Below are 26277 nucleotides of genomic sequence, written 5' to 3'. Positions count from 1 at the left end.
TCCAAAAAAACCATTAGCAGTCATTATATGACAGAATTGCTACACTAAGCATATTACCTTTTTTGCTAATTGAAAGTTAAGACTCAGAATCAACAGAGTGGCTTATATACATATAACTGTGTGTTTAAGACTAATTTAATAAATTCTAGGAAGTAATAAACTGTACTGCAAGTTTGAATAGGTCTTAATAAAAGCCCTGAATTGGATACAGGGGCAAAAGCTGAAAGATCAGAGAGATGAAGGAGCATGCCACACCTAGACCTGACCTTGCCAGCTTCCCAGCTGAAAAGAGACTGAGTTTCTGATTCCTCCCACTACGTTCTTTTCTCTGCCCAGCCATCTCACTTCCTGTCTGTTAGCTAATGGCAAGCTCCACCCTCTGATCTTCAGACATGCTTTTTTTTTTTTTTGTATAAACAAGATATCATCACAACAAGCCATCTATTATACAATGCCAAATCCTTCAATTTCATGCCTTGAAAGGAAAGTTTAAAAATAGACCTTGCAAATTATGTAGTATCTACAACTTATCAAACTATATCCAAACTTAAGACTTTTATAAAAATGCCATTTTAATTGAATCAATTACCAGCTAGTAGATCGGCCGATGCTGATGAACTAGAAACAGCCTGTGGTGCTGGTTGGGTTTCAGAAGCACTACTTCCAAATGCATCTATCCATTATCCGTTATGCAGCAAGAAAGTAAGAGGGTCAAATAGTAAGTACCTAAGCAATTCAAGTGTGATATACGTAGAGACATGCACAGACAGGATATTCTGTGTGGGCAGCCTGCCTCCTGGGTCTCTGGAAAACGACTGAGTGAACTGAAACACGATCTAAGCGGTTTGTCTCATTCTGTATTTTCAGACAGCCTTAATATGCAGATCCTGTTTGCTTTTGGCCCCTCCCCAAGAGTGGGGATTTGAGGTCTGTGCCACAATACTCTGCTCTACAGAGTTCAGCCTTTTAAGAGCATTCTAGAATGTTTAAGAACTAGTTAGTACCTCACTGTAAGATTAAGAGACATACTTTTCAAATGAATGTTTCAAAGTGAATTTGATCATTTGTTAGGAACAGGATTGAAATCGTTAAACCTTTTAAACAAAGGTAAAAGATAATTTTCTCGTTTTTCCATTTAAGCTTCTAAGCATTTACTATGCCGAATTTGTCAGCAGCTGCAGGAGATGCTCTTGTTCCTATGTGGCTGAGCACCTTCAGGGATGTCTTTTTTGCCCCCTCATATATCCAGCATGACACATACCAGGATGCATCAGTGACAGTAGATAATGTGTGTGGTTACATCTTGCAAAGATGATGTTTTAGCTCAAAGACACTCACTTTTATGGGTACCCATGATTCATTTGAGACCTGTCTCCTTCCTGAAAGCTTATGGCTAACAGAGAACTTCAGATTTTTCATGCACACAATCAATACAATCAATACATATTTCTGTTTTCAAATACTATACAAAGGAACAAAGGATACATTTAAACAAGAAAAACACCTCCAAGTTCTCTGTAAAGATTTAAAACCACTAAATTCAGTGTAGATTAACTCCACGGTGTCTGGCTTGTTTTCAATTCTGAATTACCCACATCATGTTTATATTGCTTTTAAGAACTTAAAAGAGTGCTTATGTAACCGGCATATCAGCATCTTTGAGAAAACAGTAGAGAAAGGCTCCAATCAGGTGGCTAAAAGTCAGGATGAAAAAGAGGCTGAAAACAGGAAACTTCACATGAAGAATGCTCTGGTTTTGTTAGGCCATGCACTAAAGGTTGTGATAAAACAATGAGGATGAAAATGATGACGGCAAAGAAAAGGAAAAGGCCTATGCAACTTCAGGGTTACATGGAAGAGACAAAAGCAACTTCAGAGTCAAAAGAAGCAAAATGGAACAGAAGGAAAAGGGGCAATCTACTCGGAACAAAAAGCACTCCAGACGGCCTGAGTGCCGAAGGAGGAGAGATACGCACCCCCAAAAAGGTCTAGCACACCCGAGGACTCCACCTTTGCTGGAGAGGCGGTGGTTGCAGGAGACGGAGCTGCAAATGTGTCCACTGCAGTGAAGAACATGGGAACACGCAGGTCACCCTTACTTAGCACAATGAAACCCAGAGCCCTCACAACGGCCTCAGGATTTCACAGTTACAGGAAGAGGGTGGGAAAACCTTAACAGTTTAGGAAAGCAAATGATAACTGACTCTTCACTATTAGAGGCTTTAGTGGGAAACAGGTTTTTTCTTTGCCAACCTTGCATTTGAAATGAAATTATCAACCCTCACCAGTTGGCGGTGGGCTGTAGAAAGAGTCTTCTCCTAAGTTAATTCTGAGTTTTAAAACACATAAGACAGACCTACAGGGGATTGGACCATCTTTTCCCACATAAGTCCCCACCCCCCCACCCCAGGACCCTTCTGAGACAGTTGTGAAGGCTTGGCTTGACCGTGGCGAAGCACTCACCGGATAAGAGGTCTGCAGTGAGAGAACTCTCGGGCACCGGAGAGGCCCCTCGTGGTGGAGAGGAGAAAGCATCTTCCCAAAGTGAAAGAAACCAAAACCAAGCAGAAGTAAGTAACAGAAAGCTGAAACCAAAGTCACATGTCTAGCAAATGCATTATCACAGCAACTACAAAGGGCTTGACCAAGGACACAGCTACAGAAACAGGGTTGAGGAAATGGTTGCTTTGGCTTTACCTGTACCAAACAGGTCTATGCTAGGAGCCGCATCTGGCTTAGGTGCTGCAGCAGCTTCAGGAGCAGAATCAAACAAATCTAAGACCAAGAGCACACACACAGACAGGCCTTCACTCAGTCTGAAAAATCAAGCCTGTAATAGCATCGATAGCCAGTTTTCTGAACAAGCATTTTTAGAAGAACTTCGGGTTAAGTTGTAAATGGTTTCTAGAGAACCATTTAGCCATAGTTTTCATGCAAAAGAGTCGTGTGTGCATTACAGGACCAGGCTCAAGCCACCAGATGGGAGAAATTCAGTAACAACAACGACAAATTACCACCAAAGATATCTAGAGCAGGAGGAGCAGCGGCGGCGGTGGCGGCTGTGGCAGCAGAGGTGGTGGCAGTGGTGGCAGCTGCAGTGGCGGTGGTGGCGGCAGCAGTGGTTGCCACAGCGGTGGGAGCAGGAGAAGGAGCAGTTACGGGAACTGGAGGGGCTGTGCTAGCTGTAGGGGTAACTACAGGAGCGCTGGTCTCAGGTGGCTTCATTGCAAAGAGGTCCAGCTCAGGCGCAGCCTCTGCACTACCTTCAGATGGGGCAAAAGGGTCTTTCGGAGAGGAAAGTGGAGACACACACAGCATCAGTCAGGAAGGAGCAAGAGACGGGCTCGTAACTACAGGTAAAAAGACACTTCACACGTATTTACACAGTAGCTAGGTCTCGGGCTATACGGGGTCAACTACTATCTTATAGCAGAGCTCAGCAATCGGGATGCTTTTCTAAAGGAAAAAGAAAATGCAGCTGGTACCAGGAGTTGAATCTGAAACATTTTGTAGGGTGCTGTGAGATTAACCTACAGGTTTGGCCCAGGGATCACTATCTTTTGTGTCCTTAACCAATCTAGTCAATTTGGTAGCTCTGAAAGTTCATTAAAACATGCCAATATATTTGAACTCAATATCATAGAAGAATGCATTAGAGAGGGAAAACATTAAGAGAGCATACTTGGGCTGAGGAAAAAAAAATTGTCAATCTTGAGGAATTGCCAATTTTGATAAGTATGCACTTCATTGTCTTAATGTTTTAAGTGTTGGCATTATTTATTCAGTTGTGATGAATGACAGTTTACGATAATAAGAAAATAAAATCAGGAAAACAAAACAAAACAAAACCCACCCATATGGCCACATCTAACTATGCAGGCTTCACATCAGGGCAGAAAAACGAGAGAGCGGCTCATGTGTAAACCCACCATTTCCTGAGCATGCATCAAGAGCTGCAGCAACTGGGATTGGGGTAGCTGGTGCGGCGGCCCCTTCGGATGCTGCAGGGCCCTCCCCAGGAGAAGCTGCAAAGGCATCTTGGGTGCAGTTTTAAAAGTAACAGAAATGAAATAAAAAGAGAAGAAAATATAGTGAAAGAGCTGAGTTAAGTTGTGAAGAGAGCCCCCTTATACAACATGAATGCTTTCATGCACCGTTGGTAATCACAAGATAATTAATTATTCTCTGCGTATCTCCCTGTTAGCTAACACCTGAATGGTGGTCCGTGACTACCACTGAAGGCCATCAGGATCCAACAAGATTCTCATTGTATAAGGGCTCTAAAAAGCATGTTTTATGTTTCATTAGAAATTAATGAATGCAAAAAATCAAAACACAAAATAACTTTACTATGTACTTTAAGACATTAAACTTTCATGTCCAGATAATACCTTTTGCTGAAAATATTTTATACCTCTAACCAATGGCTTCTAGAAAATTCCAATGTCTTTTCTGTTATGCAAATAATATTAAATAGCTAATGGCTATGCAAACAAATATTCCAAAGTTAAAACTAGTCAAGTTTAGAGAGAAAAAAATATCCTACTATTAACATAAAAGGTTAAAAGGGACTCAAAAAATTTCACTAACCTTGGAAAGGATTTTCAGATACAAAAGGGACTCATTTTAAGAAACAATAAGCTAATGAAATTAGGGCATGATGCTTAATGTCTTTATTTCTACTTACATTTATTGTTTTCAAATATTATTATATTTTCTAGTTATTTGGAAAGTGATCCATTTCCAACAGATTAAAAATATAATTTCATGTTTTAAGACTACATTATTTGCAGAAGAAACCCCATTAACATACAGAGAGGCCCAGCTTAAATGCACACTACATTCCCAGCCCTAAGTATATACTTATGGCTGAGAGATGCAAGTCATCCCTAGAGTGTGCCCACCAGCAAAACATATTCACTATGGAGTTAATGCAGAAAGATTTTAGATTCAAGAACAAAGATGAAGTCTTCAGAGAAAGGGATCAATCCACTTGTACCTGCCACTTTTCATTCCAAAATAGGATTTCCTACAGTATCTACTGACATGTTCTAGAACGTCGGCTCTCAGTCCCTAAGAGGAATTGGTCAGATATGTTTGGGAAACATCACACAGTCTAGCTGTTTTCTCAGTGCGTTGAGCTTGAGGAAGTGATGTAGTCAAGGTCCTTGTCTCTCAGTTGAATGCAGCAAGTAAGGAACTTGTCTGGGTATGGAAAATTCAAGCAAAATCTTGAGTCTCAATGTTTTGTGGAATTAAAACAAAAATGGCATTACTCATTCGAGTTAAAAGTTTCTTTAAAAAACACAAGAATAAAGCTCATAGTAATGTGATCTGATCGCTCTCTCAGCTATCCTGAGGGAATGTATGTTGTGCTGATAGGAGTGGGAACCATGTGGAACCCTGGAGAGACAGTGCAGACCCATTCCCCAGACACTAGAGGGTTGTGGGCAGACGAAACCGTAAGGCGGGGAGGGAGGGAGAGGGTGGGAGGGCGGAAGTACTCTCAATATTCTCAATATTCAGGGATCTTTCTTTTCATGTCTATACATTCACAACTGAGGCCAGTGGCACTGAGAATCACAGAAGCCTCAAGAATAAGTTACTAAATTTAACTCCTCTAACTATTTCAGACGGCGCCTTTTATTATCTCCACTCTGTAAGAAGAAAACCAGCATTCAGAGATTTTTAAGTGTTTTACCCACACAAAAATGATGTGATGTAATATACAACTTTATTTACCCTCCTGTAATATGTACATACCTTAAAGCCTCTTGTTGCACATGAAAATGTATGTAACTTATATTTTTCAGTTGAAAAAGTAACGGGTAATTTGATCAAGGCCATGCAGCCAGCAAGGTCAGGTCAGCATTTGGTCCAGTACAGCCAGCTGGAGCTTTGTGTGTTTGGCCACTAGAAAAACAGTCACAAAGCACATCCTCCCTCCACTAAACTACTCGCTGTTTCTAGGACAAATGTATTAGTAACAGGGTCCCAGGAGATGCTTGCAGGCCAGGTTCTTCAGGTTACTACCTATGTACAAGTGAAACCTATACTAACAGCTATGTTCTAGGAGAGGTTCCATTTCTTTTCAACACTGCCCTTCTTAGCTAAGACTAAGTAAACATCAGCAACTTAACTTTTGACTCCCATCAAAACTTCTCATAAAGGGAGGAGTCCTCGCTGACACCTGTGATATAAATTTCCCTCAAATTCTTACCAAAACCGTTCCCAAAGACGTGACTGTGGGAAAGGGATTGTTTTTTCACAGTCTGTCCTCTACTTCTGTCATGTGGGTGCTGGAATGAGACCTGGGTCATCAAGTTTGGCATCTAGCACCTTCACCATGGGCCATCTCACTAGTATTTTAAAAGAGCAATGCTGTCTTTTATCAGTTGTCGGTGACTTGTGAAAACTTAAAGCACACATGTCTTATAATTCTGTTCTGTATGGCCACAGAAAGCAGGCTCTGTTTCTTTAAAAATGTGATTTAAAAATCTAGTAAATATAAAAATTAAATGAACTATTCACATAGAATAGTAAAACATTACACAGACACACATATCTGAGTATTTCTTCCAAACTCTTAATTCAAGGGTACTTAAAAGGCATAGATTTTTAATGTTTATGATGTTTAATGTTTCTAAAACTTTTATATTCATGAAATTTCATAGCCATACTTTTCTTAAATTAAAACTTACTATGCTTCTTTCTAGAGAAATGTATATTGCTATTGACATCACATAGAAACTCATGAGAGTATGTTTCATATCTTTGAGCTATGATATGAGGTCTTTCTATGTAGCTCAGGCTGGCTCAGAAATTACTGTATTGCTCTGGTTGGCCTCAAATTTGTTATTCTCTTCCAACAGCCTCACCAGTGTGACTAACACATTCTACATGAGGCTATATTTTAACGTTAATTAAACAAAATGTTGCTGGTACCCTCATTTGAGCTAAAATTCTTATCTATCTTAGAGATTCCAAATATTTTAAAGTGGTCAACAAAATGGTCACTGAGATTTAAGCTTAGGATTCATTTAAGTCCAAGTTCTAAATGATTTGTTATAAAACAAGAAAGACCATGAAACAAATCAGGGGGGAAATTACTGAAGACTATAAAGGATGCACTGGTATACATGGACACACAACTGTGGCAGACAGAGCGTTTCCAGATGTCTGAGGCCAGGAGTCAGTTCACAGAGCTAAGCAGAAAAATGAAGTAAATGATGAGACTTGCAGAAGGGCTCATCTTCACTCATGTCCCTGCCAGATGACAGAAGGGACACTGGTGAAAACACAGGGCAGCTGGATCTTGGTATTTCATTACATGACCCTGCTTGGCAGACACCAACTCAAATAGCATAATGGCTCAAGCAGTATTTTAAAGAAACACCATGGGCTTTATTATTCTGTAAAGGTGCAAAAAAGCAAGGCAGACTTGCCCTGTGTCTGGGAGGTAACCAAGCTCCTTTCATATGAACTACAAAATAGATCTCAATATAGCAATGGGCATAGAAAAGCTGCAGTATGAAACTGCTGTCCATTGGCCTCACATGAGATACCACTCTGACTCAACGCCAGCAGTGGAGCTGGAGAGAGAAAGGGCGAAGGAGTTAATCATGTACATTTAAGCTAAAACAAGAACAACAAAAAATATCCTTAAACGATTAGGGCAACACTGACAAAGAACATTGTGCTCTGAGTGGCCTGCTAGTGAAACTCTCAAGCATCTGCAATTGTGCCTCTTCTGCCTTTTAAGAAACAAGATTCTCTGTGTCGGGGTGAAGACCAGCAAGGTGGCAGACAATTTCTTTGGTGAAATTGTGACAGAAATGCTGTGTCTAGCAAATACTACCTGTCTTGGACATCTTCCGCATCGAGGATACTGCACAGAGCAGAGTGACATGTCTGTGTACGTGCTCACACAGCAGGGTGGCATGTGACTGTGTAAGTATTCATCCCCAGGGGTACGTACTAATTCTACCATCACCTGCCTTTCCTGGCTTCACCATCGCCTGCTTCCTTCAATTTCTTTACAATATTTTTTAAAGGCCCTGGAAATATGCTGCATGGCAATGAAGAAACATGAGACTATAATGAGTCTAACACCCCCTGGATGTGTGTATGTGGTCCACATACTTCTCTGAGTTTGCACAGTGGCTCCTGCAGATGCACATATGTAGATGAGCTGGCTTCTGATGCCCACTGTGTCTGGGCATGTTGCAGGATATTTCACTGCAATTGGCATCTACACAGAAAGCATATTTCAATACAATCCTTTCCAAGACTGACCTGCACCTGTTTTTAATCAGCATGTCAAGTGCCGCTTCAGATGGCCTCTCAAAGTTCCAGAGTCAAGATGGCCCTACATTTTTCTTGGATACACCAATCAAAAGTAGCTATACCAGTCAACTCTCTGTCAACACATCCAAATTTTAATTCCTTTCATCTCAGATATATATATATATTTGGTCTAAATGTTAGGGAATTATTTAGACTAGGATTGCTTTCTCATGGTCTCCAAATAGTCCCCAGGCTGGTTCTAATGTGGCCCCAACGAGACACCTAAATGTGTCAGAAGTCTTGGATCACTCCCAGAGGCCTGGCTGAGAGGGCATGTGTGGGCCAGAGCCTGGCAGCAGCTCAGACCCTGATGGAAGGCCCAGTGTGTTCAAAAGACCACAGCTTCTGCTCTAAATGTGCCAAAACTACAGGGAGAGAGGCCGATGACTTTAGCACAGTCAAATGTGTATGAGCCAACCCTGGTAAAATACTTCCACTCTGCCATGTTGTGAATATAGTGTGAGGCAATTCAAACCCTGCCCTGAGTCTCAGGTATGACAGCCATCTCGGAAGGAAACGAAGGAGTAGTGCTGTGACCGACTAACCTCCAAAGAGATCCACTTCCGTAGTGACAGCCGTCACAGTGGCGGTTGAGGCGGCAGAAGCTGAAGCAGTTTCAGAGGTTGCAGTAGGAGGGGAAGGCTCTGGTGCGAATGGATCTGAAATCGGTGCTTCAGAGGGGACAGAAGACAGTGTGGCCAAGGAATCTGTATTTCACCAGAGACAGAGCAAAGGGGAGAGGAGGAAGAGAGAGAGACCAGACTCTTAAAGGCCACAGGACAGCTGCAGAGGGCTCTCAGGGGAGGCATTAAGAAACAAGGCTTTACTCACCCTCTCCCAAAAGGTCTGCCGATGTCCAGGCGGTGGCAGCATATGAAGAAATAAGAGTTCCAGCTGAAACATCTGACTGTGCCAGCGTGCAAGCAGGGCGAGGCACGGGCTCACCTGAACTTTCTGTGCCTCCCCAGACCATTTGCCATCAGAGGGCAAGTGCATTACCAACTCTCACCATGGAACTGCAAGCAGGAAGGGACCCTAGGCAATCTCCAGATCAAGCTACCCAAGTTACAGATGGAGAAACAGGGCGAGGGAGGCCAAGAGACCACTTAAATAACTTTGAAAAACCCAACCTGTACCCGCAAGGAGCTTTTCACCCTCATTATCCCCGTCTATCCCCTTCACCTACTGTGACTGACAACATTAATCACAATTAGCAGAGTTTTGTTGACTGTTTTTTTTTTTTTCTTCTTATCTCCTCCCACTCTCCATCTTTGAGACCATGTTCCCTATGCAGCCTAGGCTGCTTTCTTGTACAACTTAGAGCCACCTGAGGAGGCGTGGTACCAACACATTATTAAGCAAGAAAGTGCCCCACAGACGTACCCACAGGTCAGTCTGATGGAGGCCATACCTTTACTGAAGTTTGTGCCAAGATGACAGAACTAACCATCATGCAGGTCTTGCTTAGTGACACTGTCAGCCATTAGTCTTGAAACCACTATTTGCAAAGAATTAAACCACAGGCATAGATTAAAGTAGGAGAATTCAATCCATTTACAGGAGATGCATAATCAAAGGACCTCCTGCATTATAAAAATGGCTAGAAAGTGTTCACTGTAACAAACAGAAGTGAAATCTTGTAACAAAGAAACTGACATTCTTTAGTGGGCTACAACTGGATAGTTTCAAGTTACTATGAAGGTTAAATGCGCTCATTTACTTAAAAGGCATATTCACCCCTGGAACACATCAAGTGTTCCATAAGGAAAGCTAGGAGTATGAACTTCAAAGCGCCTATAAACCTTCCAGTGGCAGGTGTGCAGAGCACTGCCCACAGACTCAAACCTCAGGTTTTCTTAACGTGGTAGGAAGAGGGTCACAAAAACCCACCTGTATTATAGCAAACAGCCATGTGGAAAATGTTAGCTATATTATCTCATAATATTATTTTTCAGATGCATGTTGGTTATTACATTTTATTAAAACCATCACCATAACCTTACACTTCTCAAAAAGCAGTTGTATGTATTTATGAGAAGAAACTGAACGGCTTTCTAGTTAGACACAGACTCAAAGTCACTCATTTACTTTTGCTTCTGAAACACAGATTTATTATGGGAAAGGAAAATACCCTTTCTATTATGAAGGCAAAGGTAAGGATTTCAAAACATTTCTGTGTTTTTTTTTTCTTTCTGTCAATGGGCTCTTTATCAGTCTGGTTAAAAAACTAAATTTATATGCAAATTTAAACTAATTTATTAAATATGATTTTGCTGAACTTTTATTGTCTTATACCAATATTAAAAATATCATTAGAATGTGTCTCCAGAAATGGAAATGTGTCAATAGCTATAACCCTATGAAGAATTCATAGACTTCGTCTTCATCTTTGCATACTGGAACCATTTCAGTAAAGGTCAGATAAAAATACTCAAGCAAGCTTTAGGATTTATATTTTACTGTCTAGTTATATAAAATTCAGATACTACAACATTCAAAAGCCATGTGGCTTGATGTTAGGAAATATAATTTTGTGCTTTATTTAGTCAAATGAGGCAAACACATCTACAAGGAAGTATCACCCTTGGGCCCAGCAGGTATCTCTCCAGGAAAAAAAGCAGGGGAAGCGAAGACTATTTTCCCATTTCGTTTTATGTTTCTCAAGATTTATGAGTTTTCTTAGAAACTGAGAATTACTTATCAATAAACCGCCCCTCAGCTTTCCTGTTGCTATTGAACACTGCAGTTCTGGCTGTTTGAGACCAGATGCAGATGCTGTCTATCCAGGGAGGCAGGCAGGCTATTCCAAGGCCTCCCAGCTAACTGAGGTCTTCGTGTTCATTATGAGACAGGCTCCCTCTGGTGGGGAAAGTTAGGAAAAAGAAATCACTTCAAGGGCAATGGTGAAGGTCACTAAAGTTCTAGCATTAAAAAGTGTGAATACAGTACTGAGATCCTGTAGACACCAGGAAACCAGAAACGGGCCACTGGGAGTAGTGTAATGGAGGGAGAAATAGAGGGCGTCCTGGGGCCAGAAAGCTTTACGTAGGAAGACGGTGGCAGGAAGGGGAGAAGATGAACTAGGTGAAGGGTTAGCCTAAAATATAAGGGGTATGAAAAGCCATATGGGAACCTATTACCTTGTAACCGAATTTTAAAAATATAGTTTACTTTAAAACAAAAAAAGTGTTTGAAGGGAAATAACTTGCATGGATGGGAAAAGCTGCTACTAGCTGGGAAGTCTCCTGACAAGTTGTTAATGGAGGAGACCATAGAGGCTCTCCATGTGACACAGCCTCTGGCATTTCCTCTTGGTTTCCCACCAGTATAAGGCCCCGTTGCTAAAGGTACTATCCACCCTAGTTGTATGATACAGAAAAATCAAGCTGGAACCGAGCTGTAAGATTCCTCCCTGCCGGATAGATTTCATAGTCCTGGAAGATTCTATGTTAGCTGCTGGAGCAGAAAAGCCATCAACGGGCGTACCCAGGCAATGTGCCAGGCAAGATGTACCTAAATGTACAAGAGTGACACTGCTGATATGAGGGTAGCAGACTGCTTTCTGATGACTCGAGGCTCACCCCACAGAAGGGACTCTATGCCTGGTACTGTAAATCTCATAAAAACATACACCAGGGAAGAGCATGGGCCTTAGGGGGAAACAGAACACTGCTGTTTAGTTGAATTGCTGCGGGCTCAAATTACCTTATAAATATTCATGTTTATACCATGGACAAATGCTACTTCTCAGGGTTAATGAGAGAAGCCTCTCTTTCAAGTGATTGGTGGCCAATGCACAGACTCATGGCTACACAGGTACTGAGAGTAAGTAGCAGATAAGAGCTTAGCCCTTAATGGGGTATTTATTCTGCCCCCTTTCAGGCTCAGGGAACACTGGGGAAGGTGGTGAAAAGAATGTAAAAGCTAGGCAACAGAAGGGTTTGAAACTGCATTCACAAACTCCACAGCAGCCTTGAATGCCTGCATTGGGTCTGTATAAGAATAAAGCACTCAGATCATGGACCCCAGATTGACAGCTGGGAAACCAGCATAGGACCAAACCAGGCACCCTGAATGTGGGTGTCAGTTAAGAGGCCTGGGCAGTCTATGGGGCCTTTGGTAGTAGATCAGTATTTATCCCTAGTATATTAATGGACTTTGGGGGCCCATTCCACATAGAGGGACACTCTCTGAGCCTAGACACATGGGGGAGGGCCTAGGCAGACTTTGATGATCTCCCATGGAACGCCTCACTCTCCCTGGGGAGCAGAAAGGGGATGAATGGGAGGTTGGTAGGGGGCATGGGAGGATGGGAGGGAGAGGGAACTGGGATTGATATGTAAGAATAAGGTTGTTTCTAATTTAAATTTAAAAAATTAATAAAAAAGAATAAACCCCTCAACAGTGAGGCACTGGAGGGAGGGCTCACTACTCCTCAGTGCTAAACGATTAGCTACTGATAGATTTGTGACAGAGGGACTCACTGCCTTCAGTCGTGTATCCTCTGGTGGCTTCATGAGACTCCAATGCATAGTTCCAATCTAAGACTCAACAGTTGGTGCTGGTTAAACTAAACGAGTCACAAAAGCAAAGCCACGAGTCAGGGAAAAGGGCTGGTTGGGATGGGGAAGTCACGGACAGGACTACAGTCCTTTGTAGTGTTTTCTGTCAAATTGACACAAACTTAGGCTATCCGTTGAGAAAATGCCTCCATCAGGTTGGCCCACAGGCAAGCACAGAGCCATTTTCATGATTAATGATTGATGTGGGAGGGCGCAGCAGGGCCCGCACACTGTAGGCGGTGCCATCCCTGGGCAAGCAGTCCTGGATGATATAAGAAAGCAGACTGATGAGGCCAGCAGGCACTGTTCTTCCAAGCTCCCTGCTTCCAGGGTCCTGCCTTCACTCCCCTTCATGCTGATTGTAAGGTAAGCTGTTAGCTGAAGTAAACATCCCTCCCCAAGTTTTATCACAGCAATAAAAAGTGAACTAGGAGAGAAGGGAAGGGGGTAAGAATGGGTTTGGGCTAGTAATCAGAATATATTATATACATCTATGAAACTGTTAAAGAACCCAATTAATTAATGAAATTATGAATATATACTGACTTAAATGCATGACAGAATAAACATAACACACTCACGTAATATCCAAATGTCTTTTTTATATAACCCAACAAATTTGTAACTAAAACCAAAATTTCAGTTATGAGTCTTATTAAGTCTTTATGAATTTCATAGCCGAGAAAAATCTGACTTGAGAGTCTGGATCTGAAAGTTACCAAACAATAAAACACAGTACAGTGTGTGAATGAAACCATTAGCAAACCAAAACAAAATATTTAAAAGCTAACGATCAGAATAAATGAGCATTCTCGGGAAGAAAGCCCTTAGGCAGGCTCTTCAGCTACAGCTTCCTTTCTCAATCAAAGGCAGCGAAGTTAGATGAAGTTTAAGCGGCAAATTTGAACATTTAATAGCTGTAGCTTTAATAGTTGACTATTCAGTATAGGGGAATACTTAAAAGTTTAAAATGTTTACATTTATGGCTGTCGATTTGAATTCTGAGCTGCTTATTATTCTTTAATTTTGTTACCAAACCTTAGGTAATAAGATGAAGACATGACCAAGACCCGAAGATGGGCAGATTGAGGAAGATGTGGGCAACCAGTACCAGTGAAGGCGCCAGAGGCTCCTGCCTGCCTGGAAGTTCTGATTTCTGCTGCCTCACCCACACACTGCCTGCCACTCTCCATACTGAATCCTCCCCTGAGATCCTCCACAGTGCTGTCAGTATGGTTAGGGTTTCTGGCCATGGGCTTTGCAATAACATAGTTAATGTGTCACAGCCTCCTCATTCCTAGAGAGAAAGCTCCCAGCCAGAATGTACTTCCAATGTTACACCGGCACACTTAATAGGCCCACCCAGCGACCATTTAATTATCTAGGGCAATGTGACTTCATTCGACTTTGTTAATTGGTGTTAATTAAGGACACTGATTCTGAAGTGTTATATTAAATTACAGATCTTGTCTCATAGTAATAGAAATATTTTCTGCCTGGGAGGCAAAGTAACCTAAACGTCATGAGTTTTGGTGCATCATTGGCTGACAATGCTTTGTCTTAGTCTAACATTCTATGTGTGGTGGTTTGAATAGGAATGGCCCCTATAGACTCATGTGTTTGAATGTGTGGTCCATAGGAGTCCAAGGCCCCACTATTAGGAGGTCTGGCTTTGTTGGAGTAGGTGTGGCTTTGTTGGAGGTGTGGCCTTATTGGAGGAAGTTTGTCACTGTGGAGACAGGCTTAGAGGTCTTATACACTCAAGCTACTCCCAGTACTATACATAGTCTCTCTTTTTGCTGCCTGAATATCAGGATGTAGAACCCTCAGCTCCTTCTCTAGCACCATGTCTGCCTGCACACCACCACACTGACTGCCATGATGACAATGGATTAAACCTCAGTCCCCGTGAAGTGCTTTCCTTTACAAGAGTTGCTGTGGTCATGGTGTCTCTTCACAGCAACAGAAACCCAAACTAAGACACTATGCAAACCCCTATCAATATCCAGTTCTCAAGTACTCCAAACCTGCTTTATAATCTATCAATTTTTCTCTCTTTGAATTAGTAAGTTTTTCACTATCCTGCTTTAACAGTGTGTCATATCTTAAATTCTTTGAAAATTTTATTGATAGCTTGCTGCTGCAGAGCATAGCATTCACAGATACTTTCATTTTACTGTATCTTAAATGAGTTAATCCAATGCTTATGAAAAGATCCGTGAATCAACTTGAATCGAAATGCCTAGCTACGTTTCCTCTCAGCCAATCAGTGAAAGATAGACCTTTTTGTATACAAACAAGAGTATAGTAGATTTCAATTCCATGAAGCAAGATACAAAGTGAATAACAACACCAACCCAAGCACTATAATCTTCTAACAAATCCGTTTCTGGAAAATAATTACTAAGAACAAGATTTTAGAAACACAAAAAACACTTCTTTTGTTTCAACTTTAGATAGTATATGTCTATTTGAACTTTTAGGCTGCATGGTGCATAATTCCTTTCAAATTTGCACTTTGATAAGCTGAAGCCATTCTGGGCATTTCCCACCACGCTTCTAATACAATTGCTGGCAATCAGAATGCACATATAATAATAACAGCCCAGACTAAAACAACCACAGGAAATGCCCCCAGATCCCCAGGCCCATGTGACTCGCTCACCTCCCCATGCAGTGGCTCCCCCAGCAGATGGCGGAGGTACAGGCGCTGCTGCACCCCCAGATGCTCCAGAGAAGTCTGGTTGAAGATCAAGGAGATCACTCGATGGTTTAGCAGCACTGGAAGGAAAGCGGGACTTCACAATCAGATTCTGAGATATTATAATGTAAAGTATCTTACAAGAAAAGACCTATGCGAACAACATCAAAGATTTGTGTTTTACAGTGGAAAATTACCATTGTAAAGGAATAGAGGAGGAATACAAAGCCCTTTCTAAAGGGCTTTGAGGGACAGGTGGTCTCTGTCACTCAGCTCAGCCAGTATAGCAGAAGGAAGACATTGACAATACAGAAGAAAGAAACCAATCACCATGCTCCAGCTCAATAAAACTTTATTTGTAAAAACAGGTGGTAAGCTGGCACAAAAAAAAAAAAATCCAAAACTTTGAGGTTATCTTTTTTCCTATTTTTTTATGTAGAAAAAAATTGTCTTAAGAATCCATAAACTAGATACTATTAAAATGAGTGACAACTAATTAGATGATATACATTAAGTTTTCCTCTCACCTTACTTTGACTAAGCTTTTCAAAATTTGTCTGTACAAATTCCAAATAGAAACCTAAGCGTTGCTGGTCAAAGCATGGGCTCAAAACCCCGAGTGCCCTAAAATCTTATTCAAAATGCAAACTTTCAGGGTTATGCTGTTGTTACTTCATTAGAATCTTTATTAACAAGACTCTCCTATGATTCCTGGTTACATTAGATCTCAGGAGCATTGATTACATGGTAGATGCCCAAGCTACATTCCACTGAAGAGAGAAGACTGCTGATTTTAAACCCTGAAGGCATTGCTTAATTCCCACGTCTGCTTCAGTAACAGACTTAAGTACAATTAGAGTAAATAGCAAAGAAGGGAAATGCATTTACTATTAAGAGCTTAATCAGGGGGCATGTATGGGATGCAGGGTTTGACTCCAGTACCATGCAAATAAGATTATAAACAAGAAACAGCTTAATCAAACTTTTCATAAAAAACAATTTATTTTGGCAGAAAGCCCTTGGTTTTGCCAAGGCTATGAAACAGAAGTAAGCAAGTGTATCACCCAGTAAACACAGGAGCAATATGTAGATTCTCTGATGCTTAAAACTAAAGCTTCTCAAAAAAAAAAATATCAAAGCCTCTGAATAGAGCACATTCATAAGAGAGTCACAGACGGTCTAAAATGAGGGTAGAATGCTCACAGCAGAAGAAAGAGGCGACCTAAAATTGTTATCTGTGGAGGACCTTATGTGTCAGTGACTTGTTTCAGGCAGTTCTGGGTTTCAGTCTCCTGGTTTTCCCATTACAGGGCAGCCAGGGGCATCACAGTTGATTGGGCACATTCAAATGGTCTCTTTTACCATCTCTGAGTTCCTTCTAGGACCAAGTAATCAGCCTGTACCCGTGAAGTTTACTCCGCTGACAGGGTTTTATCGCACAGCACGGTTTGGATCCTAACTAGTTATGGAGTCCAGATTGGCTTTGAACTCATGATCCTCATGATCTCTCTGCCTCAGTTTTCTGAGGGTTGGGAATGCAGGCATGCATTACCATACTTTTGACAGTTTTGAAGCACTCTGAAACACCTTTTAAGTTTCTCATAGGAAGAACAGATTTTTATTAGATTCTCCACATAGCATGCAACCTCAGAAGGACCTGCAGTATATGAGTTTTTCTTCCATATGTTTCCCTAAATTTATGAGTGACAGCATTGGTCTTCCCAAGGATTTAAGGGGTACAGGCTTAAAGTCACTGTAAGAGCTCCAAAGAACTTACTTTACACTGCAAAAGTAACCCCCAGTCACACAGTATCAGGACAGGATTTCATCTGGCAAAATTGTTCGACATCAGCACAGTACAGAAAAATACAACAAAAACCTTATCGATGTGGTAATGACCAGTTGGCTACGTACTCATTAACTGACCTGACTGGGACAGCTGCAGATGCTGTTGCAAACAAGTCAACCGGTGGGGATGTGTCGATGGTTTTAGCTGGTGTGGAATTAGGAGATGTAACAGTTGTGGCTGGAGAAGACTGAAGGTAGAGAGCACAACACAGGCCTGTCAAGCACACATCCAAACCTCCCTGAGCAATGGGGCCTTGGCATTCTGTGCCCAGGGCATTCTGAGCATTTATTCTGTGATTCCTCACAGGAGGAAAAGCCCAGCAGATTTTTGAAACCAAGAACGGTAATTATCACTATGGGCCAAATACACCTCGAGTTTGAACAGTTAAATCTAACTTACAAAAATTTTTGTTAAACTATTTGGTCTAATGTTAGAATGACTTCTATTTGTACATTTAAAATCAAGGTAACCATATTTACTAAACTTAAAATTATTAGGAAACTAGCTGTCAAAATAACCAATGGTGACAGCTGCTGCAAAACCAGAATTCTATTTTTCTAGTATATTTAATTTTCCACAAATAAAATGCATAAACATCAGGATCTGGATGAGGCTCTGCCACCCAATTTCAAACACAACAAATTTAAAGGAAGCTTTTCTTTTATTTGTTTTTACTTTATATACACTGGTGTTTTGCCTGCATGGGTGTCTGTGTGAAGGTACTGGATTCTCTGGAACTGAAGTTACAGACAGTTGTGAGCTGCCACATGGGTGCTGGGAATTGAACCCGGGTCCTCTGGAAGAGCAGCTAGTGCTCTTAACCACTGAGCCATCTCTCCAACCCTAAAGGAAACTTTAAAAAGTCACAAGAATCACTTTGAAACAAAGGATGGACAAGAAGGTTATGGGAAATTCTGCCATTTCAAGAATGTCCAGGATTTACACATGCCACAAAATAATCACGACATCAAAGTTAGGTAGGTTTGTAGCTGCCAAGTGTTGAGTACTGTGGAGAAATAAACACTGGAACAGTGTGGCTACTGCTGCTGGGAATATCACAACTAAATTCTCCCTCTGCAACACAAAGGGTAAGGCTTCCCCATGGAACACAAGAGTTCATCAATGGAATCAGAAAACACGAGCTACACAGCTAAAAGCAAATTATCCACACTGGACACGAATTGTTCTTTTTTAAAAAAAAAAGGAAAAAAAATAAGACTTCAAATTTTAACTAAAACTTGTAAATAAACTTAGAAAAGATGATGGTATATAAAGTAGTGCAGAGAATTTAAGGACACCACATATACTGCCAGCGTGGATGCAGAAATGAAGGTGGGCAAAGGCAGCACATAACACAAACCAGGTAACAAGACCCTCTGATGCAAGGTGAGAGCTCAGAAAATTCAACACTAACAAACACCATTAGTATGCAAAAGAAAACATCAGGAAATTTTTATTTAGCTAGAATGTCGAAAGAGACTGTCTTAAGGGAAGACCTGAGCTGGTCATTTTCACACAAACAACATGGTTTTAATAGCTTCTTTCTGTCTCAGAAAAATTGAAGAGATTTCTGCTTAAAATTGTTTTTCAGGCCCTGTGAGAATTTAAACAGCCAGCCAGGCACAGGCAGAGCATGTGCTATTTGGGAGTGTCTGGAACAGTCATAATAGCATCCCCAAATGTCTGTAATGGCAGCAATTACATAATGGAGATGTGTCAAAGAAAAAGCACATCTATTACACCTCTGCCTAGAAAACGCAGGGGCAGATGTGAACTACAGGCCCACGAAAGTACATGCTCTTGTCGGGGCAAACCCTACCATTGTCCTTGGATTGGCTCAGAATGAGGGAGAGCTGAAGGAACTATGATTACTCTAACAGGCATGCTTGGGGGCAAAGACACCTACCAACATTTTTATTTTTTCTGTATGTAAAATACACATATCACCCTGTTCCTGACCTATGTCATAGATTCACAACACAGGTAAAGAATTTTTAAATTGAAGGTAGAGTGCCAAACATATTTTTATACATATTTTTAAGAACTTTGTATTTATTTTTATTTATGTGTATGTGTGTGTTCCTGGTTGTCCAAGTACCATGCACATGCAGCGCTTACAAGGGCTGAGAGAGCATCAGATTCCCTTACAACTGGAATCATAGGAGGCGTGAGCCCCTCAGTGTGAGTGTTGCGAACTGGACCTGGGTTCTCTTCAAGAGTGGCAAATGCATTTAAACCATCTTTCCAGCCCCTCAGCTAGACATTTCACACTATGGTTTATGTCAGTATTGTCTGTCATATGTCATACTTAAAATGTGGAATAACTCAAATACTTACTGAAGGAAAAATGTGTGTGTGTGTGTGTGTGTGTGTGTGTGTGTGTGTGCGCGCGCGCGCGCGCACGCGTGTGTGCATGTGTACAAACAAATGTTATTGGGAAAAAAAAAAGAATGTTATTCAACATTAAAAAGAAAGTCTTGGCCTATGAGGCCAGGCTGAGCCCTAAAGACATTAAGTAAAATAAATGGATTAAGAAAGGCCAGACTGTCTGGATCCAGTTAGATGAGGTATTGTTCTTTACAGCTGTAGAAAGAATGGTGCTTTCCAGGCAGGGGCTGAGGTCAGGAGGCTGGGCATTACTGTTTCACGACTCTGGGCTCCCATTTCTGGAAGATGAGGAGAGTCCTGAGAGTGGTGAGTGGCATGAATGCCATATTTCAGAATGAATACTTGTGGTGCTTTGAGCTTTACACTGAATGAAGCAGCCCGAGAAACAAACCAACTTACCTTACTTAATGGAGAGGGAGCACCAGATCTAAAAGAAACATAAGAGAATGAAAAAGTGAGTCCCCTGAGGGTGTGTGCAGAAAACATCAAGTTTGGTGTCTCGTCGTCTGGCGTCAGGATTAGTTTCATGGTGCTCTTTATAGCCAGAGAAGCTTACAACACTTGTCTTTTGCTCAACAATGTCCTTTTGCCAATATTCCACTGACTTAATATCTCTCAAGTCATTAGTGTTTATGTCCACAAAAACCACTGTAAAAATTTCAATTTCTAAAAGCTCCCCCAAGGTTTGTGAAAAGGCACATTATATAAATTAAGAAAACCTATATATTATTTCAAAAAGAAAATCATATATTACAATTCCTTTAATTTCAACTCATATAAATTAAAGAAGTAACCCTAGAGAAAAAAAGACAAGATTCCTGTGAGCGAGTGAGCGAGCTAGACTCAACATGTACGGCCATACTCCTGTTGCTTGTATGTGTTACTCTCATGCCTGTAATGAAAACTCTTCAGGAAAAATACTTCCATATGTTTATCATAACTAGTGGGAGTTTGAAAGAGAAGAGCATCTTTGATGATTATTTCTGAGGGGATGCTAAGGAACAAAACAGTCTTTAAAGGTAGCACCGTACGCTGCACACAGCCACACTTTTGAAACATCTGCCTCAACAGCTCACACTTCCTTAAACTGGGGTGGCATAAAATGAATAATAAGAGAAAATTGAAGGCAAAGTGTATTTCAATAAGAAGCGGCCAGCAGGGTCAGCTGTAACGATGGCTTTCGTTCAGGAGCAAATACTGAAGGTAGTAATTGGGATTTTGTTCAATACTGTGCAAATCCCATCCATTTACAGACACTATATGCCAGCTGCTACTACCTTATACATGCCTAAAATTTCCCATTTCAAAGGCTTGACTGAAGTGACGATTTGGTGTTTTCGCATCTACAGAAAAATGGACTTAGGAACCTAAGAATCTAGTACATCACAGAGTTGAAATATTACGAATTTTTGGCTAACCTTTTCCCCACTTACATAGTTTTCCTTCATACATATGGAAAATGAAGGAAAATATCACATGAAAAAATTAAATAAGGTGAAAATTAGTAAAAATAATGTTTACTTGGCAAAAACAAAGCAAAGAAGGAAATCAAAAACCCTTTGACACGGTCACTTCCTGAAAATAAATTAGTTTTTCTCTCAGCCAATTCTTCGTGGTACTGATATGACGAGGCATAGAGTATAATAAGCAAGAACTCCTGAAACCTTTGCCAGCCAATGCACAGATAATGGGAACGGCTTCTACTTCACAATAAGAACATTTGAAAAAAATGACAGAATGCTGCCCTCTGCTGTTAAGTGACTCAACCTCAGCCATGTGAAAGAGAATCATAATTGGTATGGTCATCCTTTGCGAAACCCCTTAGGGACACTCTTACAAGTGCCTGTGGCTATCCACAGACTAGACAGACAAGTGAGAATGGATGGTCTCTCCAGGGCCATCAGGATGTGGCTGGTCCCACTCCAACTGTACCCACATTCATCACTGTGGACTCAGTTCTTTAAGGCTGAATAACACAACCCACTGCTTTATCACCTGAGCACTTTATACGGTTTCTAGCATTTTTTAAGATCTTTGTGAGTTCGACACCAGCCTGGTCTGTAGAGTTCCAGGACAAGCTCCAAAGCAGTACAGAGAAACCCTGTCTTGAAAAACCAAAAAAAAAAAAAAAAAAAAGGAAAAAAGAAAGAATGTATTTATGTATTCATTTTATAGTCACTAATGACCCAAAAGTCTTAAAAAATTGTCTTTGGCCTGACAAGACAGCTTAGTGGATTAAAGGATTAAAGGCACTTTCTGTCTGATCTCTTGGAACCATGTGAGTATGAGAGAGTCAGCTCCCACAAGAGGTCCTCTGACCCCTGTCCCATATATACACAAATAAACAAGTAATATGTAATCAAATTATCTTATTTGGAACTAAGCTGTCAACACGAGTGACCTCTGTTCCCATTGGCTCTATCCAGCCTTGCCATGACATATTCACAGGTGTTTCTATAGGGCCATTAGTCACTGAGTGAAATCTGCTCCAAGCCTGTCTTCTACCCAGAGCTTGTCCCTGGTCCACATCCAACCCTGCCATAAAGGAAACGCGCATGGGCTGGCACATTTGTTCTTCCCCCACAGGTCATCAATAGCTGCCTTTTGATACTTCTTGCTTGATAGTCCATCCTACTTGTTTGCCATTGTCACTTAAAAGAGGGGAAACCCTGCAAGTTTTGGGGTATAGACAACAGCATTTATTGCAGATCAATACTCATTTTTATAAGTCCATGTATAGTGTCCTAGTTGGATTTTGGTCAACTTGACACAAGATAGAATTAGCTGGAAAGAGGGAGTTCCACTGTGAAAATGTCTCCACTGGAACAGCTTGCAGCAGGTCTACAGGGCATTTCCTAGATTGATGATTGACGTGGGAGGGGAGGGCCCACTGTGGTGGTGTCATCCCTGGGCAGGTGGTCCTGGATGGTGTAAGAAAGCAGACCCAGCAAGTAAGCAGCATCATGCACTCTGCTTCAGTTCCCACTTCCAGGTTCCTGTCCTGATCCATTTCTTGCCTGACTTCCCTCAATGATCAACTGTAAGCTGTAAGGTGAGATCAACCCTTTCCTCCTTAAGTTGCCTTGGTCACGGTGTTTATCACAGCAACGGAAACTTAACTGGGCCCGATAAAAAAACTTATTACATAGTGGATCATTGGGAAAACTAAAGCAGTACTCATAATTTTAAATGATAATGAATGACCTATATTGTAATCTAAGGAAAAACTGCTACAAACGGGCCTATAGGCTTTTCCTATGAACATAAAAAATGGCAATGCTTCTTTCAAAGATGGGAATAGTGAGCTCTCAAAAGAGGAACTTTTGTTAACTAATTGATTACCAACAATAATCCCTATGTCATGCTGAACATGAATGCTATCCAGGAAAATACAGTGATGTAAAAGCCTATCAATATCTTACAAGCAATCTTAATTATAAGAGACATTTTGGATTTTTACTTGCTCAGCTCAACACTTAGTATAACACAATGGAAATAAAATTAATCATTGGACATGAAGTACTAAAAGTAAATGGCATTTGTGCTATTATAACAGCCTTTTTGTTTTGTTTTTCAAGACAGAGGTTCTGCATAGTCCTGGAACTTTCTCTGTAGACCAGGCTAGCCTTGAACTCAGAGATCTGCTTGCCTGTCTCCCAAGCACTGGTACTAAAAGTGTCTGCCACTACACCTGGTTTAAGTTTTTCACAGAAGACATTTGCAAATGCACACACATTCACACAGGTTTAGAATAGTTTTGTATTGCTATAGGATGGCAAAGAAAATATTTTCAAACAATCTATGACCCTTATAAAATTGCCTTGGCCTTCTACAGTGTACCAGAAGAAAATCTTTTTGCTTATTTATCAAATAAAACACCTTTTCTGAGAGCTATGAGGGTTACTTATATACCTAAGAGACACTGGTAATTATGATCCAACAAGACCCAAAGGGAGCAAAACCATTCTTGCCAGTCCCCTTGGGAGGGAAAAAAAATACATAAGAGGAACTGATACATGAGACGGTGAGATGGCCACTAATACATTTTCAAATTTCCAAATACCAAATATGGAATAGCAAGTGGTTTTTGTTTGCATTTTTAGTAATTACCAAATGCAAAAAAAGTCACTTAGCATAGTACTCACCCTTCACTTAAGTTCCCATGTAAGCACAAATATACAAAGAAGAAATGAGTTAACTATTATAGCTTGTTTTTTTCTTAAAATCAGGATAAGAAAAGACAGATTTAAATGTGTTTTCAGCCAATGAATGAAAGGAATCTGGCAAACATAAAGTGATCTTAAAGGACCTAGAAAAGTTATTCTAAGCTGAATGAAATTGGCTATGGGTTATGTATGGAGTTTTACTTGCTATTTCTAAAAATGCCTACTGGTAATTTTCCACTCAAGTAGCCCACATGGGCCATAAGGGCAGAGGCAAAGGTTGGCTAAGGAGGCTGTGGCTGGGGAACAAAAGCTCCGGTAAAGGCTGCACTGGAAGCTTCAAGAAGGAACATGTGAGGTTGGTGTTGGACTGCCTGAGAGAGCAAAGGCTCTGAGAAGCGGCTTGCAGTATACATACAGCACTCAACCGGGGCAGACAGACTGAGGAAATGTGTACATACACAAAGTCCTTCAGCCACTAGAGCAGGGGCATTTCTCAACTTTCTGTGTCCATTTGCGGAAATCCCAGTCAACTCATCGGGCTTCCTAACTATTCCAACAGAGTGGCCCAGTGAATTGTTAGGTGGTGATCTCACGTCAAGATCTGATTGAGCACAGACAGCCACACTGGACCTCGCCTGGCCTTGCAACAACCCAGAGAGAGTCCCACCATCCATCACTTGGCCTGTGCAGTCAAATATAACCAAAAAACTTCCCTACTGATAATTTAAAACTATACCATACATTATATATAAAACTACACTAAACTAACTTGGGAGAAAAACAATAGAAAAAAAAACACACAGCTGAAGTAATTTGCATAAAATGCAACATCAAGGCATCAAGGCTTAGACTCTGCGAGGCTATTCAGGGAGTTAAATTTTCACAGCTCTGTCATTGGCTAAAATGAAAACAAATGAACAAACAAACTGTGGCCCTGCAGTAATTAGTTCTTGAGCTATCTGATGAGGTAAGTGAACTCCACATGAAGTTAGGACCACTAACAACAGACTGCAAGCCGACTGCAGTGTTCAGATAAATAATGTATAAATATAGTTTCTGGCATTTAGCATCAGAAATTCTCTTGGAATTAATTACATGTGTGGATAAAGAGCCACGAAACAGGGAAGCTCATAACTAAGGAATGCAGGCTCCCTAAGTAGGTTGGGTCACAGAGGGTCCTCCCAGGAGGCACAGGATTTACATCTGCAGGAGACAATTGGGTCCAAGGCTAAAACAATACAGTGCAAACATGGAGTGAAGGCTGGGAGACAACAGGCCTTGTGAACAGATAATTCTGATGTCTGCTCCAGAGGTGGGGAGAAAAGGAACCTGGCATTGTTTTGTACACAATGAAGAAAACAGCCAAAAACTAAGTACGGAAGAACGAAGTCATCAAAACCAACAAAACTGCACGGATCACCGCCTGCCTGCTACTCCTGCTATTGAAAGACGCAGGAGTAAAATATCAGCAGCATGTGTGCCTAACGTCCAAGGGAAGTATGTCCCTGGCAACCACACTCGAAGACTTCTCTTCACTAACACTGTAGTTGGAAAGTCTCAGCATTCAAGAACACTTGTGAAATTCTGCTTGGTTTAGTCACATCCAACCACAATAGCGTTAAAGTTTTAAAGAGTGACTTCTAAGAGCAGGTCCATTCAACCTGCTGTGAGCCATTGATTCCTCTGGGGCATTAGCTGCAGACAGACAGGCAGCCTGTATCACTTGCTGGAAGAGGACGGGTAGGATGTCTGAGGGAACCCTGGAGACTGGCGGCTAAACACACCCTGAGACTGCACTGGAGTAGGTCAGCCTCTGAGAAATCTCATTCTCATCAAGAACCACTTGGTATTTCTCATCTTGTTTACGTTATACAAGCAATGCGTACTTGTTTCCAGGTTTCTTTCCTTCTAAGGTATTTAGATGCTGTTCAAGGGTCTCCATAAGACTGCTGGGAGCCTATAACAAGAAATAAAGAAAAAAGTCTGTGTTGTTCTCTGTCAAAGCAAGCACACTTTAACACCACTGTGACCCTGTATGGTGGAGGCCTATGTAAGCATCCTCAGGTCTATGTGGGACGATTCCATCCCAGGCCCTCTGGTATTTAGGTATTTAAATTCTGTGGCACCCCAGGTAGGCCCATCTTAAAAACACTTACCTCCACTGCATACCCAGTGTCATTACAACATGGTTCAGTGAAGAGTGTTTGCGATACTGGATGCACGGGTACTAACTACTTAGGTGTGTTAAGGTCAAGTTCACTACCA

General features: G+C 41.2%; 1 protein-coding gene across 1 annotated transcript in view; it reads right to left on the bottom strand.

Moving 5' to 3' along the window:
• Snap91 (synaptosome associated protein 91) overlaps positions 1 to 26277 on the bottom strand; it is a 116461-nt gene that overhangs the window by 21913 nt on the left and 68271 nt on the right. The window contains exons 10-21 of the mRNA XM_051207773.1: positions 25899 to 25969; positions 20246 to 20273; positions 17536 to 17645; positions 15574 to 15689; positions 9178 to 9192; positions 8892 to 9053; positions 3930 to 4037; positions 3015 to 3284; positions 2698 to 2775; positions 2464 to 2535; positions 1977 to 2060; positions 590 to 673 (exon numbers count right to left, since the gene is read on the bottom strand). Coding sequence (XP_051063730.1) covers positions 590 to 673; positions 1977 to 2060; positions 2464 to 2535; positions 2698 to 2775; positions 3015 to 3284; positions 3930 to 4037; positions 8892 to 9053; positions 9178 to 9192; positions 15574 to 15689; positions 17536 to 17645; positions 20246 to 20273; positions 25899 to 25969 — 1198 coding nt within the window. The remainder of the gene's footprint in view (positions 1 to 589; positions 674 to 1976; positions 2061 to 2463; positions 2536 to 2697; positions 2776 to 3014; positions 3285 to 3929; positions 4038 to 8891; positions 9054 to 9177; positions 9193 to 15573; positions 15690 to 17535; positions 17646 to 20245; positions 20274 to 25898; positions 25970 to 26277) is intronic.

The sequence above is a fragment of the Phodopus roborovskii genome, unplaced genomic scaffold, assembly GCF_943737965.1.
Source record: "Phodopus roborovskii unplaced genomic scaffold, PHOROB, whole genome shotgun sequence".
NCBI lineage: Eukaryota > Metazoa > Chordata > Mammalia > Rodentia > Cricetidae > Phodopus > Phodopus roborovskii.
Note: the sequence above shows the minus strand (reverse complement) of the source record. Positions and strands in the feature narration are given on the sequence as shown.